Source organism: Episyrphus balteatus, chromosome 1, assembly GCF_945859705.1.
Source record: "Episyrphus balteatus chromosome 1, idEpiBalt1.1, whole genome shotgun sequence".
NCBI lineage: Eukaryota > Metazoa > Arthropoda > Insecta > Diptera > Syrphidae > Episyrphus > Episyrphus balteatus.
In genome coordinates, this window is record NC_079134.1 from 172,326,485 (window position 1) to 172,353,624 (window position 27,140).

General features: G+C 31.8%; 2 protein-coding genes across 4 annotated transcripts in view; one reads left to right on the forward strand and one right to left on the reverse strand.

Moving 5' to 3' along the window:
• The window catches only part of LOC129905748 (syntenin-1-like), a 213,607-nt gene extending 191,711 nt beyond the window's left edge, over positions 1-21,896 (reverse strand). Inside the window, exon 1 of the mRNA XM_055981493.1 lies at positions 21,884-21,896. The gene's annotated coding sequence lies outside the window, so the exon portion shown is untranslated. The remainder of the gene's footprint in view (positions 1-21,883) is intronic.
• Positions 1-27,140, forward strand: part of LOC129915410 (myb-like protein X) — a 178,187-nt gene that overhangs the window by 120,208 nt on the left and 30,839 nt on the right. For all 3 annotated transcript variants that reach the window (XM_055996087.1, XM_055995325.1, XM_055996868.1), the window contains 3 exons: positions 11,256-11,446; positions 11,540-11,599; positions 15,754-18,661. In XM_055996087.1, coding sequence (XP_055852062.1) covers positions 11,256-11,446; positions 11,540-11,599; positions 15,754-18,661 — 3,159 coding nt within the window. The remainder of the gene's footprint in view (positions 1-11,255; positions 11,447-11,539; positions 11,600-15,753; positions 18,662-27,140) is intronic.

Here is a 27,140-nt window from a genome sequence, read left to right on the forward strand (position 1 = left end):
ATATTAGTTAAGGTTGTGTAAAAATGGATTTGTCTGGGTTGTCCCATTTATTTTTTTTTTGTTCACCCCTAGAGATGGAAAAAGTAAACCAAATTATGTATTGTTTTGTGTAGGTATACCACTTTTTTTTTGCTTGTTTGTTCTTTGTTCTCAGTCTCACCCTCATATAATCTCGAAACGACAACTATACAACAGGCAAATGGCCTATCAACCTAGAATAAAGGACATAAAATAATACACACAATGTCTACATAATAATATCAACTTCCACCCTTAAAAATAGGGTGTTTCGATATTCGTTACTTCTCTGACTGAAGTTTTGATATGTATACAAGTGAGTATGGTGCGGTGCGGTGATGGGGAATGGTGCGCGCATTGCGGTGGCAGGCTTTCTGTCTCTATATATGCTCTCTGCTGTCGGTGTTTGTTTGTAAAAGAGTCGATCAATACTTCTGGTCAATGCTCTAGTTTTGGGAATTAGAAATGGAATTTTAATTTAAATTTTATAAAACTCAACCAGTGAAGTAGACGAAAGAGCAGCAGTCGCGTCAACACCTACACTTCTATACCAACCATTTAAATAAGAAACAGTGTTGTCTTTCTAATACTTTTTTTCTAATTTTGTTTGTACCTTAAAAAAGTATGAATCGATATGTTTTATCTGTCAAATAAAAAAGTTTGTATTTTTCTGACTTTTACAATTTCATTAATTCTTCCTCTGTTAAAAAAAGTATGCTAAATATCTTCAATTCCGTTCCGTTGAGCTCAAAATCGCTCAAATTCGAGAACTCAGCTTGACAGCTTCAAAGCGAAAATATTGAGCAAATTGTGCTTAGTTTAAGGCTTGTTCTTTTATTACAAGAAAAACTGATTTAAAGAGTATTTATGCAATGGTATAAACTCTGGGTAAACCTGGTAAAAAGGTAAATATGGTAAACAAACAGGTCTAATCCATATAAAATTTGACAAATTTATCGTTTACCGTTTCATGAATCTAATAAACTCAAACTCTTTGAACTTGTATATTCACACTTTTGTTAAGTGCATTTTACATGCTTTTTTAAATTGAAAAGACAGTAAATGAGCAACTAATTTGACAGTTTCAGTAAAATCTTAACATTTTTGTAAGAAATCTAGCTGAGATTATGAGTTGATTTAGTGCAAATTTATAACAGATTATTTTGCAAAAAAGTAAACAAACAGAACTAAGATATATTTTACTCAATATGTGTTTGTCCTGAACTGTTAAACCTGTCCCTAACCCTTGTAGGGGTTGAAGACCATTTTGAGTTGGACCATGCGTTCGACATGACATTTCGACTTTTACGAGTTAGAATCACCTTCGATTTATTATTTGATCTCATCGAGCCACATTTCAAAAGCTCAATAGCCCAATCGTTTTCAGTTTTTGTATGGTTCTGTTTGTTTACTTTGTTAAAAAAATCCGGCATTACCGTTAACTGTTAAACTCTAAACTCTTTTTTAAAAGTGACATCTTTTTAAATTATTTCAAATTTCTGAAGTGATTTGGATGAATTGGTCTAAAATTCCTAATTTATCTTTAAATAGGTACTAAATCTTTCAAATGTCAAATTCAAACGTTTGTAACTAGAAAAGATGTAACTCTGTTCATTTTTATTCTCAGTTAATGTATGGTATGCTAAATTTACTTTATTTTGGGAGAAATAAAGGTACTTTTTCAATACTTTTTCCTCGAAATCATTGTTCTACATTTTCGACCTTAAAAGTAAGTAAGGAAACACTGTTATACACGAACAAATAATACAAATCAACCAAACGAACCACCACCACCAACAAACAACACCCCCATATACAATATAACCTAACCAAACCATACCATAACCATCGCACCAGTTTTCAGGGTGCGCAACCCCAACCCATCATACAGTTGAGTTTCTAATTGCCAGTGGATAGGATATAATGCTCGACAAATATTGTTGTGCGGGTTTATCGTTTTTGATGCCAAAAAAGTGTTAAACTTTACTTTTTTACCTCGTACTCACTTTTTTTTTGTATGTTTTTTTGGTATATTGTGTGTTTGGAATATCTAACGTTTTTTTCGCGCTGTCAAAGTTGTTAGCACAATTTATTGAATATAATTGAATTTTAATACGAATTTAATGGAATTTTCATGTGAATTTATTATTTTTTAAAAACTCTGCTAGAGCTCAAAGGGATTTATTTATTAGAGGATTTATTGAAAGTTGAAGGTTTTTCAATTCAATTTAATTTGTTTTTAATTTAATAAAAGAGTGGATATGCATGAATTTTTTTGTGAAAATTATTAAATTGAAGGTGAGTTGTTTGCTTTTTATAGATTTATAAGAATAGTTAATTTGATTTGATAACTGAAAGTTATGTCCCTGGAGACGAATAATTCTGTTTAAACAAAAAATGATTTTGAAGGTACATAGAGCTCTTTCATAGTATTTTTGAAATACTTTTTCACATAATGAGGCTCTGGTGGTCAGCTGTCATTAAAATTAGAATTTATTTCATTGATAATTTTTTGTTTCTTAAAAATAATTTAAATAAAAGGATATTTCCAACTGAGAATCATATAAATATTTTGAAAAATCAAAGTATTATACGAATTAATAAAAATTTTAATCAAACATACCTAGTTTTGTGCCATTTCTGCACAAAAGCAACTGTTGTTTTAATTTATTGATTAGCAGGGTTCACATTGAATACAGGAACAGCTGTCATTTTTCCCAGATCAACATAGATTTTTGAGCGAATTAGCTTTAAAAACGCAAAATTCATCCAGCCAAATGACAGTCGGTCGGTCTCTGTCTGGTAACTAAGTCAATATGAACATTAACACCCCTATTGGTGTGTTCCTTTGAGTAAGAAGTCTATTTTGCGGACTCTGGGCGCGTTCAACTAATGGTTAAAGTAATCTTCATGACTATGTTCACATTCGACTCACTCAAGTTCAGACACAAAAGCATGAAATGTCAAAATATGTATCAAAAAAAATATTCTGACAAAAAATTTACATGCAGTAACGTCAAACTCTAAAGAAAAAAGAAACCCATTTCCGTACTTTTGTTCCAAAGGCTAAATTAAGAACAGAAGAACAAAATCAGACGTCTAGAACAACGGCATGTAACATATTTAAAAAATAATAATGGGCCAACTCCTTCCGTCTACAAAAAATAATGATTTACTTTTTGACAAATGTAAAAATAAAATTTGTCTATATTAACTAAGTCGACGATTACATTGAATTGTTATGGTGTGAACCCATTAAATTTTTAAGGGCTTGTTCACACAAGTATGAAAAAAGTTTTGATAAAAGTGAACTTCTTTGTGTGAGAAATACAACTTCAATCGGGTATTATAGGTACATCGTACATGTAAACAAAACCTTTTTTTCGTTTTCTTACCACTATAACCGAAAAGTGAAAGCTATAATTGACACTTATATGTATGTACTAAAAATGTCTCAAAAGAAGGGATACCTATATTCCTTTGGAATCTTATAAATAATTTCTTGTGAATTTTTCTCAATTTCTGCGAAATTGTATTCAGGTTACTGTAACTTGGTCTGTCAAAATGACAGACAAAAATTTATAATGACATTCATAAAAGTACTCTTGGTGTAAATGAGGGAAATTTTCATTCATATTAACAAAAGTTTCTTAAAAATTCACAGTAGGTATGTCATTGTGGCACATAACATAAATTTCAAAATAAATAAAATATAGGTATCCAAACCGCTCTACATTTTCTTTGCCGACAATATAACCAAAACTTTGAAGAAAGTTTTCACACGCAATGGTTCCCGAATCATTCATTAAAATTCCAATGTCAGATATAAAAGACGAAAAAATCTAACAAATTTTTTAATTTGCAATAAAATGAAATAAAAAAAAAAAAAAAGAAAATCACCAAGCTCATGTTGGTTCATTCACCTTTTTCTTGGCAACATAATAAAGTTTCAACAAAATAGAAAAAAAAAAACAACCACAACAGTAGCAGCTATGTAGAATATGTACTCATACTATACAATGGAATCGCCGGATATAATACATTCACCATCATGGATGAACAGGAACAACAATGTAGTACACGCAGATCTTCTTTCTTTTCGCAATGAGAGCGCGAAAGAGATTTTTCTTCGCCAAACATTAGTTTTGTTTGCTTCTATATTTTTTTTTTTTTGCAAGCAAATTTTCTTTTGTTAGTTTCTTTTCTATAGTTTTTTTTTTTTTTTGTTTGTTTGTAACTCTTTCTTTTGTGAACGAATAGAGTATTAGCAACATTCTTTTGTGCTAGTTAATTTAATTTCCTTTCAGTTTTTTTTAAGAACTTCCGTTTCTTTTCCGTTTTAAAAGTTCTGTTTGATAAAACATTCGGATATCATTTTTAAGAGATTGAATATGTTTTTTATTATCTTCCGATAGCTCGTACTGTATTTATCTGATCTAAATCATAAGACTAAATATAAGTTCTTTTAGGTTTAAGGTGCGATGTAGCCTTTAAGAAAGTTTGACAGCTTGTGCTCCGGGGTATGAACAGAGGGTTCTTCAAATTTGGTCCAATTTGCTTGTCAACCTCAAACAATGTTAGATAGACTTCAAAATATTGAGGTAGTTTAACGGCAAATTTGAGCTAGTAAACAGATCAGAATATTGACGATTAAACCATTCTTATCAAGCAAAAAAGTGTTGAATTTGAAAGCTAAAATCATCGGCCAATTGACAACCTGTCAGTTGATCTGTAATGATCTCTGCTTGAGTAGATTGGACTTTTTAGGAATTTGTCTTTTTATGTCTTGCGTTAAAAAAAAATAACACGGGAACAAAAACAGCATGCTCGCATTGTTGTTGTTTTCAAACTCTTCGAGTTAGAACTTGACATCTAGTTCAAAATCTCAATTGAAATTTGTAGTCTTTGTACTAGATTTTTACTTATGAGTCTAATAGATCCAAAAGGAACGCGGCTAATATAAAAAAAAATATCAGATCCGTTCGCGTACTTAATTTTTCTTTTTTCTAATTTGCAATTCAAGTTATTCTATAAAGTTGTTAAAAAAATCAATGTCAGTTTAATACAGGTGTTCCCTATTAAATAGTCATTGTTGCTATATAAACTAAAAAGCAGATACGTTATTAATAAAATCATCAATCAATAAGGTTGTTTTGTGAACCTTTATTATTTGCAATTATTTATTGACATAAACATATTTATTTTTAGATTTTATTAATCAGCGAAAAGGTTAAAAAGATTCACTTTATTAGTAAATATTCATAAAATTCCTATCTATTTGGCGAATATTATTTAATGCAAAAAATAAATAATATTTTTTTTTTTTGCGATAAGAATGACAGAAGAGCCGCTTTAGCTTGGTGATTTTGATAACACAAAACCTTTTGTAGACGGGAGTGCATTTAGATGTCAGGCCAGGTGGAAATAATAATAAATAGGTGTGGCTTGAAGTGGTACAAGGATGGTAACAAAACGTACATGCAATATGGGATTGTTCTTCGTGGGTAGAAGATAAAGCTGTCAGATATAAATCCTTAATTGCGATACAGATACAATCAATATGGGGTGATATTTGCTTTTTTTTAAGTTGTGCACACAAAATACGTTTTTGTATTAAATCTTCCACCATTTACACTACTGCTAATTACTATTTTGTGTTGCGATTTTGCATTCACTTTTCATAAAACACGAAATATGGTGTGTAAATGCGGCAAAAATTTTAAAAAATAGAAAAACTATTTCTTGTTGGTATAATTTGTCAGTGGGTTCCGGCTTGTCTTTTAAGAAAATTAAAAACTGCACAAAATTACAAAAGTAAAAAACAATGCCGAAAACGATTAACTGTCATTTTTGACTGTTTAAATATGTCCCATATTTATATAAAAGAATTTAACGACAATATGAAAAAAGAATACTTTTACTACTTTTAACTGTGTTATCTTCAAAATAAGTGGTTTTTGTCACTCATATTATATTTGACAATATAAGCCAACCACTCGGTCATCACACCGTTCAAGTTTTAAGTGCTTATATATCCAACTTGTCATAAGTTTTTCCATAGTTTTTTTTTTTGAACTGTCAACCAACTGCATCAACCTGCATGGAAAGATAAATAAGTTTTATAGTTTGCATTCCCTGGCTTTGTAAAAAGGTTTTTCATATAACACTATAAATGACATAGACATAACAAAAATATTTAAGTAGGTTTTTCTGCTTGTCAGAAATAAAATTTTTTGGTTAAATTAAAACCAGCAACAGCAAGAAATATAACCACGACTTTTATGTCAAAAATAAGATGACGGGACCAGTAATGAACTTGAATTGGAAATCACCTTATAAAATCAATTGTCTTCCTCTTTTCATCTTGATGACCCGTTCCGGTGCCCCTTGCCTATTTCTTTTGGAAGAAATGTTATTTGAAGACGATGGAATGAGACAATGAGAAAATATGAACAGATCTAATAGATATAAAATACTCGAACACACCTATTATAGAACAGATGCATTTCAATTCAATTTCCGCTTATCACAAAAATTGATGATAATTTCCGTTTTATATTGTTTTCTTTATTGACGAATTATAGAATTAAAAACAAACAACGTCTAGACTTCAAGGCTACATGTCTTGTAAAAGCGAAAAATTATGTAATCAAACAAAACTTGTTTTAAGCTGCAATAAATCTGCTAATTCATAGTTGAGTTTTAAAATCTTAAAACAACTTCTGTGCAATAAAAAAACAAAACAGCTTAAATTTTAAGGTCAACTTAACTTTTAAATAAATTTAATTTCATTGCTAAAACTTATGACAAATAGTCTAGTCATGATGACAGAAAATTTTCAAGTTTCGGTGTGACTTTTACTTTTTATTTTTTTTTCTCATTTGACATATTGCTCATAAAAACGACGGCACATAAACGAGACAACATGCATCAATTAGACTTTTTAATGAATTTGCACTTTGTGCTTGTTATGTGTCTGTGTTATTAAATTAAATTTCTTGTACCTTCATTACTCATTAAATGTCAGCAAACTATTCAATTTACACAATCTAGGTACACAGACTATTACTACTTGTTACCTACTACTCTTCATCCTCTTAATTTTCTGTTCTGTTTTCTATGCAAATTGTAGAGATGGGTAATTATTATTTTACTACGGCTTACTGGCAACTACAAGGAGGAAGTTTTTTTTTTTATTATTAGTTCATAGTTGGTTCTATAGGTGGTGCTGCTGATGGTTATTCAGGAGTTTTGAATAGGTTTAAGGATTTATTGAAATGGAAAATCAACAGAAAAGAACATTGCTAGACACACAGCAGCATCGCATCCGGAATAGGAAAAGTTTCTTTCATTTTCAAAGGAAATTGCAAATATTTCATCGATTTTCCGGTGTTTTATTAGTTGGAGTTTAATCGATTGAATTTTTTTGTTGTAAATATTTTCAAGTTAATTGGAGAAGTAATCACAGGGAAGATAATATTGAGTTTATATTTTAAACACTTATGTATACAAATTTTGAATGTATTTTAAGCAGGTTAAAAATGTGTTTTAAGGTTTAGTAAAGGAAAAAAATGAAATGAAAATTTAATCGAAATCCATCCTTCTGTCAAATTTTAATAAATTATATTCAATCAGAGAAAAAAATAAATGTGTTTCTACCTTTAACACTGAAATTGTGATTAAATTTGACAATAGTTGTCATATAATTCGGAGTGGAATGTTAGGTCTTGTGAAATGACATTTTACATTCTTCTATTTTCACATGTCAAACTTATACAAATAATATAATTGGGAGTACTTCTTCATATCTCTAATACATTGTAACGCCATTTGCATTGATAGGGGACGCTCGGAACGCTTATGTACTTTCAATGAGTGACGCGGGCCAACAGCTGTCAAATAAAAAAGAAATAGACCAGGAGCTCAAAAAAGCGAAACTATCGCCCCCTATAAAAGCTCGTTGTCATAATTATATTTTATATCATTGATATCAAAGTCTGACTCAGAATTTGCCCAAATAAATGGTGATGATGCAAGTTTTAGGCCAGTTTAAAGCTAACATGAAAAGAATTTAAATAAAAAAAAAAAACTGCCACTCCTCTCCCCGAGATTATTGCTAATTCCCGTTATTATAAAATCACAAACCAGACATTCTGTTTGATTACCATAAACGGATTTTATTGCATTGCAAATGAGTCATTATCGATCAGAGGCCAACAAAACTTATAGCACCTACATTCATAGCCACAGGTAGAGAAGGTGATTAAACTCACAGAGTCTAACAACATTGCCAACAAGTAACACCAACTAACAAAATACTCTTGGAGGCACGCTCTGAAGGTGGTCCGCTAATCGAATTAAATTACAGAAGATAGCACACTTTTATTGACAAACTCGGGGTGTGTTCAGTGATGCATACAACTCTTCATAATATGCAAATTGCGTTTTCATTCAACTAAACTGTATAGAAGTCGCGACTTTGCGATGACGATGACGGCCGCCACCGCCGCATAATAAAAGTTTGCGAACAAAGCTGAAACCTAGGCGGCGCGGCAGCAGCAACAGCAGAGATCAAAATTCACCGCAACACAATTTGTGGGCGTGACAGCATAAAAATAGTTTGTTGTTGTTGTTTTTTTTTTCCACCACACTTGGTTTCATCATCAACGTCATTTGGCTCGGGCTTATTTAGCAGGAAGAGAAAAGAAGCTCCTTCGAAGCATGTCACCGAACGTTCATTATAAAGATAGATATATATGCTCATGTGGGGGGAGGAGGAGGTAAAAGACGACGACGAAGAAGAGCCTTCAAACGATTGAAATCGGATTTTGAACTCGGTAATTGAGGCTCCGGAGGGTTCCAATAATATTGCTTGTGCCAATTTCATGGAATTGCGCGCTAGTGCCACATTAAAGTGTCTTAATATTTTCTCTCCTCCACCATCACCATCCTTTCTTTAAAAGAAAAAGCAACCATAGCGAAAAAATTGAACGAATAAATTTTACAAGACAGACTTGTTGTTGTTGTTGTTGCCCGATATGGATCTAAGTTAAGTTGCTATATGTGACCGCAAGAGGGAGGCACTATACATAACTAATATACTGCAAGTGCGATGCAATAAAGTGCAATTATTTCTTTCGATGAGATAGGACGTGAGAGTAGGTAGACAGCCTAGTAGAGTATAGAGAGTTGGCCGGTATCGATAGATATGTTTGTATATGTGGCTGATGGAAACACATTATGAAGTACCCACTCGAACCTAATCGCTGGACGCGATGGGGCAAAATATTAATAACACAATTAGTGTGAAAGGATGATATGTAACCAGAACGGAACGGGAATGCAATTACGATTACGTTAGCAGCTCTGAATTTTTTTTTTTTTTTTCTATTTTTACAAAGTATAATCATCAGCATGTAAAACATGTGAGAGAGACTTACCATACACTACACACACTGATGATAGGTTAGGTAGAAGGAATGCAGAACTTATGTCGATGAGAATTAATGAGCCCGGATGGAATTTTTGAAATGGGTCAAGCGGGTGTGGTAGTTTAACAAGTTATATAGCAAAAGATAAATAAATTAATATTTAAATATCATTTTGTAATTGGCATTAAATTTTTAATTTATTTATAGAATTGTTTGCAAACACATGTGTCATTTTTTACATAATAATTGGAAATTAATTAAGCGGTTACAGATAATGAAGATGTTATATAAACTTATTAACTATTTATTTTCGTTTTATTTTGAACATAAAATAATCAGGAATATGAACATTGCCAAACAAATCAAATATTTTTCAACGGAAATAAGCAATTCATGAGTATGAACATGCCCAATCGGTTAGATGATAGGTCTGTTTGAGTACTTTTTTGACAAATAACACAGGTCTACAAGGTTTTTGGTGCCGAGACTATGATATACTTTTCTATAGGTTTTCGGTGTGCTGAATTCGAATCTGAAGTCAGAAATATCCTATCAGCTCCCGTTTTTGAAATATTACCGTAGAAGATGTAAAAAAAACTACTTTTGAGGTTATGCTTTTATGTGAAGACATTTGTTTTTATATATAAATCATAACGGTTTCTATAAGAACTATATTCCTTCTTTCAAGATCTTTTTAAATCTTTTCGATATCTTATTTATTGTTCGAGATATCGTCAGTTTTTTTGGCTTATCAAACAGATATCACGTTTTCATCTTAATATAAACGCACTTACTTTATTTTAAGATATCTCCGGCAGTAAAAAAGATATTGCAAAGATTTAAACAGGTCTTGAAAGAAGAAAAATAGTTCTTATAGAAACCGTTATGATTTATATTTTTAAAAAATTCTTCAGATAAAGGCATAACATCAAAAGTGGTAAAAAAACGTTTTTTTTGCATTTTCTAACGGTAATATTTCCAAAACGGGAGCTGATAGGATATTTTTGACTTCAGATTCGACTTCAACACACCCAAAACCTTCAGAAAAGTATATTTTGGTTCATGTGGGAAGATCTTGTTAACTCCAAAATAAGTCAAAAAACGATTTTTTCGAACTTTCTAACGGTAATATTTCAAAAACGGGAGCTGATAGGATATTTCTGACTTCAGATTCGAGTTCAGCACATCAAAAACTTGTAGAAAAGTATATCATAGTCTCGGCACCACAAAAACAATTAAAATTTTGTAGACCAGTGTAATATGAAACTTGTCAAATTTTAAAGAGTGGTGTGAAGTTCTCTCAGAGATCATCATTAGGGGTATTCATGAAACGATGGTAAACCTGGTAAAGTGGTAAATGTGTCAAAATTTTGTATGAGATAGACCTGTTTGTTTACCATTTTACCATATTTACCATTTTACCTGGTTTACCAAGAATTTACACCGTTTGCATGAATACTCACAAATATGGTGAAATTACTTTTAGGGGAAATGTTATTAGTAAACCTTAGGCGTGTTTCATAAACGAAAGGCCAGTAGGAGAAATTAATTAATGAGATAATTTCACAAATTATCCCATTTAGAATGTCATAATAAATTTGATTACATCGAACTATTATGGTGTGAACCTACTAAATTTAAAACGGCATGTTCACACGGGTACATATTATTTTACGGCAATTCTTTGCATAGTTTTAGGATGATATTTTATTGTTTTTGAATATAAAATAGTTTTAAATTTCAACTTTTATCATTTTTAAATATCTTAAACTTAAAGTTATAATTGTATTTTTTTTTAATTTACAGAAAATCTTGATCTAATACCGACTCGTTTAATTAAACAAGCGCAAGACGGACAGTCAACAGACAACATATCAGTTGTTGTGATCTTCTTCAAGCATCCATCACAAATAGCCAAAAACTGCGATAATCTTAAAATAATGGAATCTGAATTCGATAATATCAAGGAAGTCGAATACTACGACTACTCAAGGAATGTAAGTAAATTGAATTATTCAATTATGAAAAATTATTTTTTATGTTTATTTTTATTTATTTATATTTATTATGTATTTATTTATATTTTATAGTTTTATCCTACGGATGAAAATACAACAAGTAATAATTCACATGCTGTCGATTCAAAACAGGTAAATTATAAAAAAAAAAAAAACAGTTAAAATTTATTCATACAGATGCCATATTATTGTTTTTGTTTTATTTAAATGTTACTTAATTTAATCCTTATGGGTGTGACAATTTTATTAATTATTTTGCTCATTATTCAATATAGTAATCGAATTGAACTTAAATAAAATATCTAAAATATCATATGTATCAAAAATATCAAATATAATTTTGTTTCGGGCGTGACCTAAACTACAAAATAGAAATTATATTTTTCCTAACATATTTCTGAATGTTAACCTTCAGTATCACTTCAACAATGGGATTAAGTATTAAAGAGTACCTATTGAAAACTAATAAAAACACGGGTGTGACAAGAAAACGTTTTGGGTGTGACACCTTTTTGTACTTTTTCATATGAGAAAAAGCTTATGTAAAGCTTCCCCAATCTTGCGCGATAATTCGAGTATCCTCAATGTGGATACGTCTTGTCTTAGTGGAATCCAAACGGGCGGAATAAAAAAGTTATATTTTCTTTATCGAAGCGTTTATATCAATAAATAATTTTTTCTGTCTTTGACGTTTGGAATTGCATCAACTTCTGTTTCGAAAATCATGCACTCATTTTTCATTATTTGATAAGTCCATCACCCATCACATTCACTTTTTTATCAACCACATTCCACTCAATTTTGTTTTTAAATTCTTTTAGGACAAGTGATTGGTGTGACGACATCAAATAAAAATTGTGCCTAGAAAAAAGAGGAGTAGTAGCTGTACCTAGTACCTAAATAATTTTATATATTTAATTAATGTTGTTTTTTTGTACTAGTACCTAATTTTTTTTATAAATAAACAAATTAAATAAAATATCTTAGATATACCCTTAACTATTTTTTTGTTTTCATTTTCAACTTTTATTTTCAAATAAAATTTAAAAAAATTCTTCTAATAAATTGCATTCATAAACTTGAACTTTTAAGATAGAACCCATAAAGAGATGAGAAATCTTTAAAAAAAATGATCAGATTACACGTTACGTTACAAAAACTTTGAACTCAAAGAGAACCTGATATTCAACACTGATATTCGGATCTTCTCGGAAAGCCAGGCGGCAATCCCTCTGTTCTGTCTCTACAAAATCAATCACGGTCATAGACTGTGAAAAATATCTAAAGGAGGTGTCTGACCAATTCAACATTTGATAAGCGTGGGGTAACCAAAAAAAGGAATAACCAATACTCTAAGACTGGAATAGAAAATTAAAGTATTGAAATTGATACCTATCGCTGCTATAAACTTCTATTGAGGAAAAACGCTTAAAACTAGCCTAAGATAAAAATTGACTTAAAAAGTTTTTCCCTATTCATAAAAGTCCGGCCCTTGTACCCCTTGCTAAAAAAATTATCAAATTTAATAAAAGAAAACTAAATTTTAACATATGTATTTAAACGGGAGTATCATTTTTGAGTTATAAACCCTCAGAATTTAAGTTTTAAACCTTGAGAACAGTACATAATAAAAGTTTAATGAGAAACTTTATGAGTCGTTTACGTGAAATTTTCACCGAAATATGCCTTTTTATAGACTCTTGATCGATGGATATTTTTGTGAATTTGACTTCAAGATTTCTGATATTGCCATTTTTAATGAATCGGTTTAGTTTAGTGGTTTAAAGAGAGATTTTTTTTTAACTTCTATGGAGATATCGATTTTTTTTTAAAGATAATCCTTTCTCGAAAAAGTTTACACGATTTTCCTTATCAAAATCGAAGAAATTTTTGAGAAAGAAATAATATTCCTGGAACACCCTAATTTTTGGTACTAATTTTGATGATTCCCTTATACCTTTTTCACATCGAATCCCAATGTAGATATCGACCAAAATATCAAATCTCATTATCATTATAATACTAGATGTCCAATACATTTTCAGTTTTCATATATCGTTGGTGAAACCAGAAAAGTGTGTAACTCCAAATTTTTTGAAAATTAGATTTGAATGCCATCTGTTAGACAAACCTAATATCTACCGTTCCTTAAACTCAGAATCCTCTTAAAGTTCATAGTTTTTAATTTATTAGCAAATTAGAAAATGAAAACTCATACAAATGCCTTCAAAACGATTTCGTTTTTTTGCTCTCCTATAAAATATGCTAAAATGGAGTTACACACTTTTCTGGTTTCACCGACGATATGTAGTTATTATCTAGATGGCAACGAAACCTCTGAATCTACTTGATTTTTTTTAGCGGAGACACATTTATAAACACATTGTTCTGTTTTTATAACAGTTTAACAACATCTGTTGAGAGAATAGAAAAAGAGTTTTAATTTTTTTACATTTCATCAAATTGGGGATTTTACATTTGATACTTGGGGCCCCTTTAAAATAGAAAATAAGAACAAATAAAAAAGAACGTATACGCCCTACTTCGTTTTTGGGGCCCCTGATGTACCATTTATTGGTCGCTAAGATTTTTCAAGTAACAATTTTTGGGGCCCTAAAATAATATACATATAATTTTTCTTTCAAAAAATCGATTTATTTTGTTGGGCCCCTGAAGTAGGTACTATTTTTTTTTTTAGATGAAATAGTATGTGGCTAGCTACCAATTCATTATGCATTACACTGAAGAATATTATTTGTCTCTCTTGTGTCCGAACTGAGTCATGTCAAATATTTTATCTTTTTGCTTCGTTACTTTTTTAATATGTTGCCTTCTCTGCATTGTCTCTAGACTGGGCCCTGGCGTGTCGGGGGCCCCGGGGCATCGCGCCGCTTGCCCAAATGGTGTGTACACCCCTGCTCAATGCAGACCCACCTGAACTTAAGTTCTGAATTTAAAGATGCACTGGTCAGATTTTAATAAAAGTTCAGAACTTAAGTTCAGGTGGGTCCTGAATTTAAGTTTTTCCACAAGATCAATATTTTTAACTGCATGTTTGAAGAGAGCGCGGCGTGATTTGTCGCAAGCCAAAATCTCATATTACGAAAACTGCCTCTCATTAAAAAAATCGCTAAGTATCAATTTTCTCAAATATAGTATAGATTATTCTTCAGCATAAGAAAACTATATTAAAAGATGTCGAAACTAGTTCTTGACAGTTTTTCTTTACAAAAGCGACCTTTTTTGGATTTAAATAACTTTTTGGATTTATATAATTTTTTAATTTCAATGGCGCTACAATCCATTGTGTATTTAGGCATCAATCAACAAGCTTCTCCAGCCAGCACTTGCGTGCATTACCTTAGACAAGGTCTTCTACTGCGCATTCACTCTGGGTTGGAGACGAAAACTTTCCGATCACTCCAAGATTATAATGTGTAGATTTTTTATCCCTTTATAGAAGTAAGACATAATATTTATGCCATAGGAAACCCATTTACTCGACCCTTTGTATTTCGAGCTTCCATTTACTTCCTCCCAGAAATTTGTGTTCCTCTTCAAATTTCGAAATAGCCCTGGCGTGTCGACCCTTTGTATTTCGAGCTCCCATTTATTTCCTCCCAGAAATTTGTGTTCCTCTTCTATTTGAAGAGTTCAAATTTCGAAATAGCTTCGCAAATAAATCCAAAGTGAAGATTATTTCCTTACAAATAACATTTAAAGTTGGGCAATATGTTTCCTTTACCCCCATGTATACCAAAAAAAATATTTATTCTCAGTTCTCAGATACATAAGTAAAAGATGTGACCAGCCCCTATAATTCTTATTTTCTCAGAGAAAAAAATCTGTTTGCTTGGTAAAAAATCATTTCACGGACCGGTCGATAACATGCTTATTCATTCATTGGCCTAATTTCATCTAAAAACACACACACACACAGACACTAGGCAGACAAAGCTTCAGCTAAACTATTATAATAGTTTTCTATTTTCCTTTTGACTCCCTAATGCGTTTATCGTTAAACAAAATCCTTCAAGCTAACAAACATCCTCTTCTATTTTGTTGTTTGTATTTGCATGACAACCAACCATGCCAATAATAAGCAAGAAGCAAGAAAAAACCCATAATACCCACTTTCCTAACACACTGTCTATCATCGCACGATAGTGCTTTAGTGACTTTCGCTGTGACTTATGCATCTGTATGAATATTTTTTTACCTATCACGATATTACCAGCTAAATCCTTTTAATCTATCCTCTCATTCATTTTTTTTCCTTCCTTCAGATGCGATGGACACCAAATGATAATTTGAACAATATTATCAGCGATGAAGTAAACCAGACTACCACGACCACAACCACGACATCAGCTACAACCAACAATGGACAATTTGATGATAATCTCCTCAATTCCAGCGATAATATCGATTTAAACCAAAAACTCTCGCCCCTTGTGGGTAGTGGGGACGATAACAGCTTGCATCATGCCTCAACACTGGAAAATAATGGAGAAGAATTCCTTGCCACTGGCGGCGGAGGTTATGACAACAAAAATGGAAAATTACTAACGCCAACAACAACAGGAGCCGACGAGTTCGATGACAACGACGACGACCAACACAACGAGGACGACAACAACCAGCAGCAGCACCAGAAAATCCTCCTCGATGAAAAAAATCATCAACCCCACCATCACGATGTCGATGGTGATTACGGTCCAGAGACATGCGTCGATGTTACCGATGACGTAGTCATGATGACAGAGAACTCTGCCGACACAAATAATCTTTCCGAACAGTCTACATTGAGTCATTCAAAGGATACACTACCATCTTCAGATAATTGTAATCCATTCGATAACAAGAACGCTTTAGACATGGAAGAAACCAACGAATTCCATATTGAACATGCTGGTGGTGTCGATGCACACCATATTCAATTGTTGGATGACGCGAATAAAGCTACACCACTTTTGTCACCAGAAGTCGAAGATTTACCACTGAGTTCCGATGGTCAGATGCATTTCACTAACGAGGGATACCAGCAGAGTCCATTGGATGAGATGATCCCTGCTGTGGGAATTGTCAGCAGTCAGAAACAATTTGAAGATGAATTTATGCAAAGCAATGGTCATTTATCACCAATCGATGGTAAGGACCATGAATTGGAGAAAGAAGAAAAGCTACATGATGAAGAATCTCAGGAAGAAATTGATGCTTTAGCTAAGTTGGATAAATTCGGTGGAGATCTGGAAGAGGTACAAGACATGTCTAACCAGAAACCTGAATTGGTTGAGAATTTCTTTGGCAACCCCATCGAACCAGCGGAATTAGTGCTTCAGGAGAAGGAAATTCTATTCAATAATATGAATAGTGACGAGAATGACTTCCGATTGAAGGACGAAGAGGAAGTCTTGGAAAAGCATGTGGTGGAATCGGAAGAATTTGCTGTGAAAGAATCATCAGAGGCATTGGATCTGAGCCAAAAGGAACAGCTTCAACATTCTTTGCATAACCTTGAAGTCGATATTCTCGAAGAGAAACCTATTTTGACAGGACATTATCTCGGAGAATTCGATGAATCACCATTAGACGAGTTGGCACCAGCTCATAATGATGACGAGGAGGAAAAATTAAATGAATTTGCCGATGAGAAGCAGGATAAAGAAGAATTCCCCGAAAAAGAAGATAAAATCGAAGAGAAATTGACATTTGTGGAACAAAAATCGACACCAAGTGAAGAAATCGAATTGGAAGAAGACAATTGTATTCATTTGGAAGAAGATGTTCGTCCCAGTGACTATTTGGCTATGTTGGAGAGGCAAAAAGAAGAACAACAACATCAGCAATTGGGTCAGTTGGATGAAGGATTCGAAAAGGATGTTCAATTTGAGGAGGAAGAAGATGATGTTATGATTAAGTCGGAAAAAGAACATGAGAATTCCTTATTTGAGGATGATAACAAGGTCAGTGATGAAATGATGGAGAAGGAAAAGTCACTTCCCGAGGAAGATAATCACATTAGCGATAATCAATTGGCAAGCAATGAATATGAGAAGCCTCTATATGAAGTTGAAGAATTTGAAAAGATTGCTGAACTTCAAAAACAACTCCAACAACCAGATGAAGCATCAATGATTGCTGCAGAAATCTTGGATAATAATAAATTAGAATCCGAAGTAGTGTCAATGATTGAAGAACAAATTTCATTAATTGAAGATGCAATTGTTCAGCCAGAGAAGCAGTGCTTTGAGGAACCAGAAAAGGTTTTAGAGAACCTTGATTTAGAAAACAATGAACAGTCATTTGAGGAAGTTGAAAAACAACTCGAAGAACAACATATTGATGACAAACCACTGCCAGAACCAAATAATTTGGCTGACTTTGGAGAGGAGTTGGAGAATAGACATATTGAAGGTATGAATGAACAGGAACAGCATGTATTTGAAGAAGTTGAAAAACAAACCGAAGAAAATACTGAAAAACAATTTGAAGATTTAAATACTTCAGCTGACTTGGAAGAACTTGAAGATGAGATAGCAAATGGAAAAGTAGGTTTGGAAGAACAGGTATTTGATGAAATGGAAAAACAACTTGAAGAAGATACTGAGAAAGAGTTGTTAAATACATCTTCGAATATCGAAGAGCATGAAAATAGAGATATTCTAGAACCTATGGATACACAATTAGATAATGCAACTAAATTAGAGGATGAAGAAGTAGAAAAGTTCTTGGCTGAGCAATCATTTGAAGAAGAAGTTGAAAAACAACTTGAAGAAAACAATGAAAAGCAATCACAGGATTCAAATATTTTACCTGCTACTGACGACTTGAAAGAAACAGAAGAACTAGAAAATAGACAACAAATTGTTGAAACTGAAGAAGAAGATAAAGAAGTTGATAGTTGTTTGGAAGATATTGACAAACAAGTGCATGTTTTAGCAGAATTCGTTGAAGATCTAGAGAATAAGCATTTCGAAGAGCTGAAATTAGATGATGCTGCTAAAATATTTGGTGAATGTTCGGAGGAACAATTACAAAAGTTGGAACAACAAGTTTTAGATGCAAATACTATTCCAGTTGATCGAGTTGAGAAAATTGTTGCACAGCCATTATTTAATCAACCAGAAATTGATCCTGAAAATATGATGGAAGTTGAAGAGCCTATTATCGTTAAGGAGCAAGTTCCAATAAGTGAGTACATTTTTGTTGTATTTTTATCAATCAATAATATTTTTGGTCATAAATTCTGAACTTCTAACTTCAAATACCCATAAATTAATACTGTGTAAAATTTCTTTATCAGAGCATAAGGTAATCTTATTGTATAAAAATATAAATTCAGGTGAAGTTACAGCTTTCAGACGCCCAAGTATGTTTTAAAAACATTCTCAGTGATATGGAGCTTGAATATGAGCTTTGTTACAGCGATTTTCCGCTTTGTGAGCTATCAAATGTCTAATCGGATTCGCATTCGGAAAAAATTGTCACCCAAAATAAGACATAATACATAAGTTAATAATTCTTATGAATGTAGTCTCTGGGGTTTGTGACGATGTCCTGAACTGTCCACAAATATAAAACTTATCGTGAGACAACTTTTCAAACCGCAAATTTTGTTTATTGGTATTTAGCTCAATTAACATAATTTTTTTGAATCTATAAACCTACCAATTACTGAAATATATCAGCTAAGTAGAAGACTTCGTATACCCGTTTTGTTTTTGTGGGGGAAATCTTTGTCTATTTTTCTATGGGCTGACCGTTAGGCCTCAGTTATAGCTATCAGTAAAATCCACCAGTAAAATTTGAAACATCAGGAATCTGAAATCTTTTACTGATGAGCGTTTATAGCAATCAGTAAATTTACGTCATTAAATTAAATGTTTATTTGTGATTCGCGCCTCAAGCAATTTTTTTATTGTTGATTTGATCAGTAATTTTTTACTTGCTCAATAGGGCAAGTATTGGTTTCGTGTAAAAAAAAAAAATTCGAGGTTTTAATCAAAACTAACATTACGATGATGGAGAAGTCCGAAAAAGTGGTTTTCGTCATGACGTCCGTCGGTCTGTGCGTGTCGGTGCGTCGTCACAAAAAGCTGTACATGAGGCTGCAGCCTAAACGGGTTGAGGGATTTTCTTGAAATTTGGTACAGATGATTTTTTTTGTAATTTCCAAGGTTGGTTTTTTTTTGTTTTTTAATATCTCGCTTTAAACGTATACCTCCCATACAAAGTTTTGGAGTTATTGCAACTTTCTCGAAAACGGCTCTAACGATTTTGATTAAATTTAACATACGTAATGCTGTTTGCAGTTCTAACATAACTGCGTTTTTAGTTTTTCTCAAAAAAATGCGGATAGTGAAAATATGACATTAACTCTTTTTTAAATCGCGGATGTCGGCTCTTCCCGTACATCTTAATGGAGTTATTGCAATTTTCTCGTAAATGACTCTAACGATTTCGATTACACAAGTAATGTTATACGTAAATCTAACGTAACTGCATTTTTAGTTTTTCTCAAAAAATACGGATAATGGAAATATGACTTTACATTTTTTTTAATCTTTGATGTCGGCTCTTCCCGTACACCGTTAATGAGTTATTACAATTTTCTAGACTAAATTTGACATACATAATGCTTTAAGTGATTTTAATATATGTAGCTAATTGCGTTTTTTGTTTTTGTAAAAAAAACACGAGTAACAAAAATATGGCGTAAGAAAAACTAAAAAAAATAATTTCGTATTTTTGCATTTCTTATGAAATCCTTAAAAAAATCAAATTTTAACTAATTCAAAATTATTTTTTTCTAAATCTTTGACATAAAAGCTACTTTTATCATAAGAGCAAGTACGTGCGGCCCCAGTCGTGCATTTTATTTAATGATGGCACAGGAACTTCATCAGTAAAACGAAATGTTCAGTAAAATGAAATTTGATCAGTAAAATTTATAAAATGAATTTGCGTATAAAATTTAACACAAAATGCATCGATTCTTTTTAAAAAAATTAGTGGAAATATATTTTCAATTTATTTCATCAAAATTTTCCACAAAATATAAGATTAAAGTATTCAAAATAGCAAAACAAAATGTTTACTGATGGATTTTATTGATAGCTGTAACTGAACCCTTACCATCGACTTTCAGTCGAAGAATTGAAAAGTTATTTTTGAAGTTAAACTTCTTTTTGTATAGACATTTCAGCATCGTTAAAGGTATTACATAAGCTACATTTCAGCTTCTTTTTAACTTTAGTAAGGTTGTTGGGCATGGAAAAAGGATAATTTTATACAAATTTGACCCTGTAAGAATTACGTATAAGGTCTATAAGAAGCTTTACCGAAGCTCTACCAAAGCTTTGAGATTTGACAGATAGCTTCGGAAGAGCTTGTATGTATAGCTCTTTAATACATGTCTTATAAAAATTAAAAAAGCAACTACAAAAACAAAAAAAAAAGAAATTTTCTTTTTCAATTGGTTTTGGTTTGATTTTAAATCAAGAATTTTATCTTTTAATCTGAAATTATATATAATTTTTTTTACCACACATAGTATCTGCTTGGTGGCAGTCCGCCACTGTACTCGGTCATCCTATTATATCAATTAATGAAATCAAAAACTTAATCAGTTCAAATAGCAGATGTCAAAAAATGCACGAGCTAAATTATTCAGTATCAAAACCAAAAAGTGTCCGAGCTAGATTATTCAATATCAGAACCAAAAATCAAATACAAAACTTGGTAATTTCTGTAAAGGTTCTATAAATTCATTAGCCAAGCTTATCCGAAAAACAAGCTTTCTTCGCTTAAGTTTCTTTAACAGCATTTAAACAACTTATTACAAGTTGTTAAACAAGTTCGAAATTCTATAAGCAATTGAATTCTGAAGCAAGCTCAATACAAGCTGTATAAAAATAAGTACCTGCGAGGAGGCTTTCATTAACAGAAGCTGTTGTGTTAGTAGGGAACTCATACCAATGTTTAATTTAATTTGAAATCATTTGTCAGCTATTACATGAAGCCTCAAGAGGCGCGCCTCTTTTGAAACGTAATGAGTGCAAAAGAGAAAAAAGATGAAACAAAAAATTATCCGACCAGAGAGTCGTGGGTCGAAATTCTGAGACTCTTTTTTGACGTTTCTTTTTCCACTTTTCTTTTTTTTCAACATTCTCTTTCATTTCTTTTTGCTTCTTGGTGCAATACAACAACAACAAATTTTAAATCAAAAGAGAAATGCCTCAAGAGGCATCGTGTAATAGTACGCGCCTCACAGAATGATTATCAAAAGAAAATTAGAAAAAAGAGTCAAGCCTCTTGAGGCTTCATGTAATAGCTGACTTTGCTCAAAAGATAAAAATAAATGCATCGCAATTTCTCTTCAAATAAATTTGAATTTCAATAAAGTGGCAACACTTTTTTATCGTTTTTATTATAATTTTTATGATTTCGCCATGGGTCCATTCACAGCCGCCGCTGTGACGTTGACGTACCACATTCATTTCCTTCCCCATTCCCTAAACTTATTCAGATACACAACCACATCTATTGATTTTGCAAAAAGGCAAAAAAAAAAAAACACACACCACTCTAATTTTGTGATTAGAATTTAGAATATAGAAAAAAATAAATAAACAAAAATGTACCGGTATACAGTTGTGTTAGTGACATGTTGCGCATTTATTTCATGACAAAATTTATAACTTTGTAGGTACTGTTTCTCTATCTTTCAATCAATTTATTTTAGATGTAATTTTGATTCCAAAATAAAAGAAGGTTAATTTTATTAAAAGAATTCAATTCTCAATAATAAATAAATTGAATCAAATCAAACCAACCGGCTAATTTTTTTAATTCAAAATTTGGTAAATTCAATACATACACGTTTTTTTTGCGGCGAATACGCACATCATAATAATTGTCTAATTTACACAACTACATACTACACTTTGGTTAAAAGAGGAGAAATGATATCATGCAAATTAGAAAATTTGAAGATGATGTAATGCATTTTTGTTTGGTTTTGTTACATTTGAACAGGGATGTACTTTAATTGGGGAAATGCTAAAAATGGTTGTTGGAAATTTGATTTAAGGTGGGGTTTCACAGTGGCTAATTCGATTAAAAATACCTACCTTATTGAATCTGAGTTCATAATTGTATACTTTGTTGCTCATGCCAAGGCCCCGGACCTACAATATGCCCCAAATAATATTATGTAGTATAGTTGTCAAACTTATAAAAGAAAGTTATTTTACTTTTTCAAGAATGTGATGACAACTTGATAATTAGCACGAAATGAGCTAGGAAATTAATAGCATTTTCACACCGAACAAAAACCCGATTTTCGAGAAAAAAGTTGAAAACCGCATCCAAAACACAAGTTTTGCCAAATATTTGTGTTAAGCTGCAGGTTTTCGTAAAATACAAGTTTTCGATAAAACCACTTAAAACCTGAATAGTAAAATAATTCAGCTCTTCATTTCGGTTTCATTCTGGGTGTACTAAAACTAACCTCGCCTTTTTTTTCTTCAAGAAGAGAAAGAAACAGGAGTAGATCTAGTACTACAATTAACATGATCTTCCATCTTCTACTCGAGAAGATAGGGATGTCTAGTTTTTGTAATAGATTTCTACTTATGAGTAAACTACTAGAGATCTACTACAACAACTACACATTCCTATCTCCTCGAGTAGAAATTCATGTGTGTTAACTGTAGTACTAGATCTACTCATAAGTAAACTATCACATCCAATTGAGTTAGGCTTTTACAAATTGCTGCCTTCTAAAATCTTCACAATTGGAGTGATTTTCTCTTGCCATTGCTGTAAAATATTTAACAAATATAAGCTCCGTTCCCTTGGGAACATTTAGTACTTAAAGCTGGCTTTGAACTACTTTTTCAATAGAGCAAAAGTACTTTAAAGAGTACCAAAGAAACGCAGCTATAGACAGACGAAAACCAACTCTTTTCCCTTTTAAAACTTTAAATTTCAGAACCAAGTTAATGAAACTACCTAATTTTTTTTTTTTCAAGTTGACCAAAACACTGCTGTTATTTTGTCAAAGGTACAAAGAAAATTAGGCTGTTATTACACTATAGTGTATGGTGATGGCTACACAGTATTGTCCCTATCACGTTCCAATTTACATTTTCTAGGAACAAACGTCAAAAGAAGAAATCCTTGTCGTTAAGTAAGAACAGAACAGATCGGATAAAGGTACTGTACAAAAACAACACAAGCAGAGCATGGTTCTTTTTTGTGGGATGCTGTAAGTGTCCACCAACTTTAAACAAAATATGTTCCGCTGTTGTTTTCCCGACGCAAACTTAATCACTTAGGCCCAATTTATTCACTCTCCATTATTTTTAAAGGCTCCATTAAAAATTATAAAACTGTCAAATCGCATACAAATTTTAAAATTTCCCTTTTTTAATGGCGACTTTAAATTTAATGGAGTGTGAATAAATTGGACCTTAATGCTATAAAATCATTGTTAGTTCTTTCCCTAAAAACTCGAGGGTGTCTTTCACGATATTCGATTTGAGAATCTTCATCACTCTCACTTGAGGAAAAAATATTTAACATTTTAACCGCATTTGTTACTACAATATCAACACTTGGCCGAAACTCGATTGCCTGTCGCAATTGTCACTGACATACCGACAAATTTGTACCTAATTTGTATATATTTTTCTGTCCCACAAAAAAAAAATTGTCACGACAATTTTGTCGGAAAATCTGTGACAGTTCTCGGAAAATTTTTGAAAATTCATTGTCATGACAATTTTTTTATGATCCGAAAACTTGACAATTGTCACGAATCTTGCGACAATTCTACATAATTGTCATTTATGGGTCTGAAAATAGACAATCGTCAAGTTGTCACTTTACAAATTATCACCTGTCGCACTTGTCAATATTTATGAAGTAGGGCCAAGGTTTATAGGGCAAAAAAAATATGTTCCACAAGTGATTAAATTATTTTTTATAAAATATGTATTTGATTTATACTTACCTTCTACCTTACTTATGCGATAAAATAAATTGAAAGATTCAAATTTACTCATAACCATCTCTGTTCACTTCTTTAATTTGCAGCTACTGCTGTCAATTGCATGTCATCTTTTTTCTTGCAAAAAACTTATCGTGTGTGGTGTGTTATCTTTTTTGCATGTGTACCTATCTCCTTCGAATATTGCGTTTTATACACACCAACATGACATCTTCGCACATTTATAACATTGCTTCTTACCTCACACAGTTACATAAAAAGCTTTAATTTTATCCATTGTGAATATGTCATGTTTTTCTATCGAAATAGAAAACTTTTTCTAGCTTTCATCACAAAACTTTAAACACACATATAAGAAACCAATTAACACATCAACAAAAAACCACACAATAAACAAAAAAAAATATACTATCATTGATACAATACAATCAAATTCAATTTTGTTTTCGCCGCCCTTCCCCTTTTTTCCAATACAATCATATATGATGAACACAGCAAAGTGTGCTGTTTTGTGCTGTAAAAATAATTTTCGCTGCGTTTTCTGTTTTAGTATGGTTTTTCGTGCTTCTGCTGAGTGACGGTGTTGACTTGAGTTTATGTTTCTTATTATATTTTATATCCAAAAAAAAAAGAAGAATTCAAACACACAAATTCTCTCCCGTGATATATAAATTTTCTTTTTGTTAAAGAAAATTTGAAAAAGTGCAGATTTATTTAAAAACGCAAAAAAAAAAAAAAACAAAAATATAAATTTCCAATTAAAATTATTGTGAATCATTTAAAAAAAAGTACTGTTGAAGGAATTATTAAAAACGCGTAAATTCAACAGTCACACACTCAAAGTAGAGGAGAAGGAATATTATAATTATCCCTCTGAAGACACACAAGAAATTATTTAAAAAGTCACATTCACAGTTATGCAAAACGATAATAATTGTCAAATGGATAATATTTTGCTTGCTAAATTCGGTAACTGCATAAAAAAAAATAATCTGAATAAATATAAAAAATATGAAAATTATTTTGAATAACCCTTATTGGTGAGGGTGGTTGGGGAAATAGGGAAATGGGGATATGAAAATGTGCGGTGGTGGTTGTATGTAGTTTAATAATTAAATAAAGATTGTCATTTGTCACATATATTTTTTTTAAATGTCCTCGTTTAATTTCCCCAAATTCATAATTCGCCATTTATTTTTTTTCTGTCAAAAGAAGTAAAGGACGGAATAAGATGTAGACCAGTGTTGCCAAAAACTAAAAAAAAAAAAAAAAGAAATACCTCGCCTGGAACGAGATTTAAAAAAAATGAGATAAATCCTTCGAAATTGATAAAATCAATGATGTCCTGGGGTCAATTACCTTAAAGATTACAATCTAGGAAGAATTTAAGGGGAGACTAAAGGTTATCCAGCTTTAAAGCACTATTTTCATTTTGACGTGCGAAAAATCCTCTCGTGGGCCATTTTGAAATTGGCAACTCTGCTCTGATGCGTGTGTTTTTCGCTCTGCAAAATTATCCCACCGTGAATTTTTTTTTTAAAGCAAATTGAAATAGCAACCAAAAAGCTGTTTCTGCTAAATGCAAACTTTCATCTCTAAACAAGACACAACAAGATTACATTTACACCTTTAATTTATTTGATTGTAAATAAATTTTGATTTAAAATCTTGATGAAATAAGGGGGAAACGAAACAAAGGGCGAATTGAATTCATTTTATTGATCTCATAAAATTCAAATGAGCCGAAACAAGACATGTTGTCGTGTTGTTTTAATTACTTGTTAATAAGCAATGAAAAATCATTCAATAGAATTTTATTTTGGGTACAGGTACATATTACAAAGAAAAAGTAGACACAGATTCCAAAAATAAAAATTCTATTAAATACCACGACGAAATTAGATAAAATTCATTTTAAAAATGCATGCGGCTTTTACTTCATTTTACAATGCCCGTGAATATTTATCGTATAGGTAAATGGTAGCTACTTCTTCTTAGTTATTGAAGATTTTTTTTGTTTTTTTCTTGAAAACTAAAAATGCACTGTGCAGCATCGGTGATTTTCTTTATGTGCTCATCGCACCTTTTGAAAATCTCTTTAAACTCTCTGTCTAGAGTGTAAGTATATCGTTCAAAAGGCACTTGGCCGAAGAATAATCAGTAGCCAAGAAAGATATATAAGCGCCTAGAATTTCTTCAAGCATATCCAAAAACTCTAGATGCGCCAGAGGCAGTATTTAGTAGGTAGTTGACGTCAAAAAAGAAAAGAAAATGAGTAAAACATTATGAGAGCTGTGATATCTCTTCCGTGGCTAAGTTTTTTTTTTTTTTGTTTTAGTTTTTATTCTTGAATGAAGTCAAGACAAAAAAAAAATGATGTGCAATGTGCATGTGTCTAGGTTGGTAGGTATATTGTCAAAACAGTAAAAACCTTGTATCTGCACTTTAGTGTTTTTCTTTATAATTTTAACTGAGAACAGAGAATATATTCAAACTAAAGAGACCTTGTGAACAGGGGCGTATCGAGGGGGGGGGCTTAGGGGGCTCAAGCCCCCCCCCCCAAGGCTCCAAAATCATGTTACTATTTAGCTGATTTAATCATAATCTACTTGATTAACTGAAACTTCTTCGTAAATCGTAGAGATTTAAAGGCAG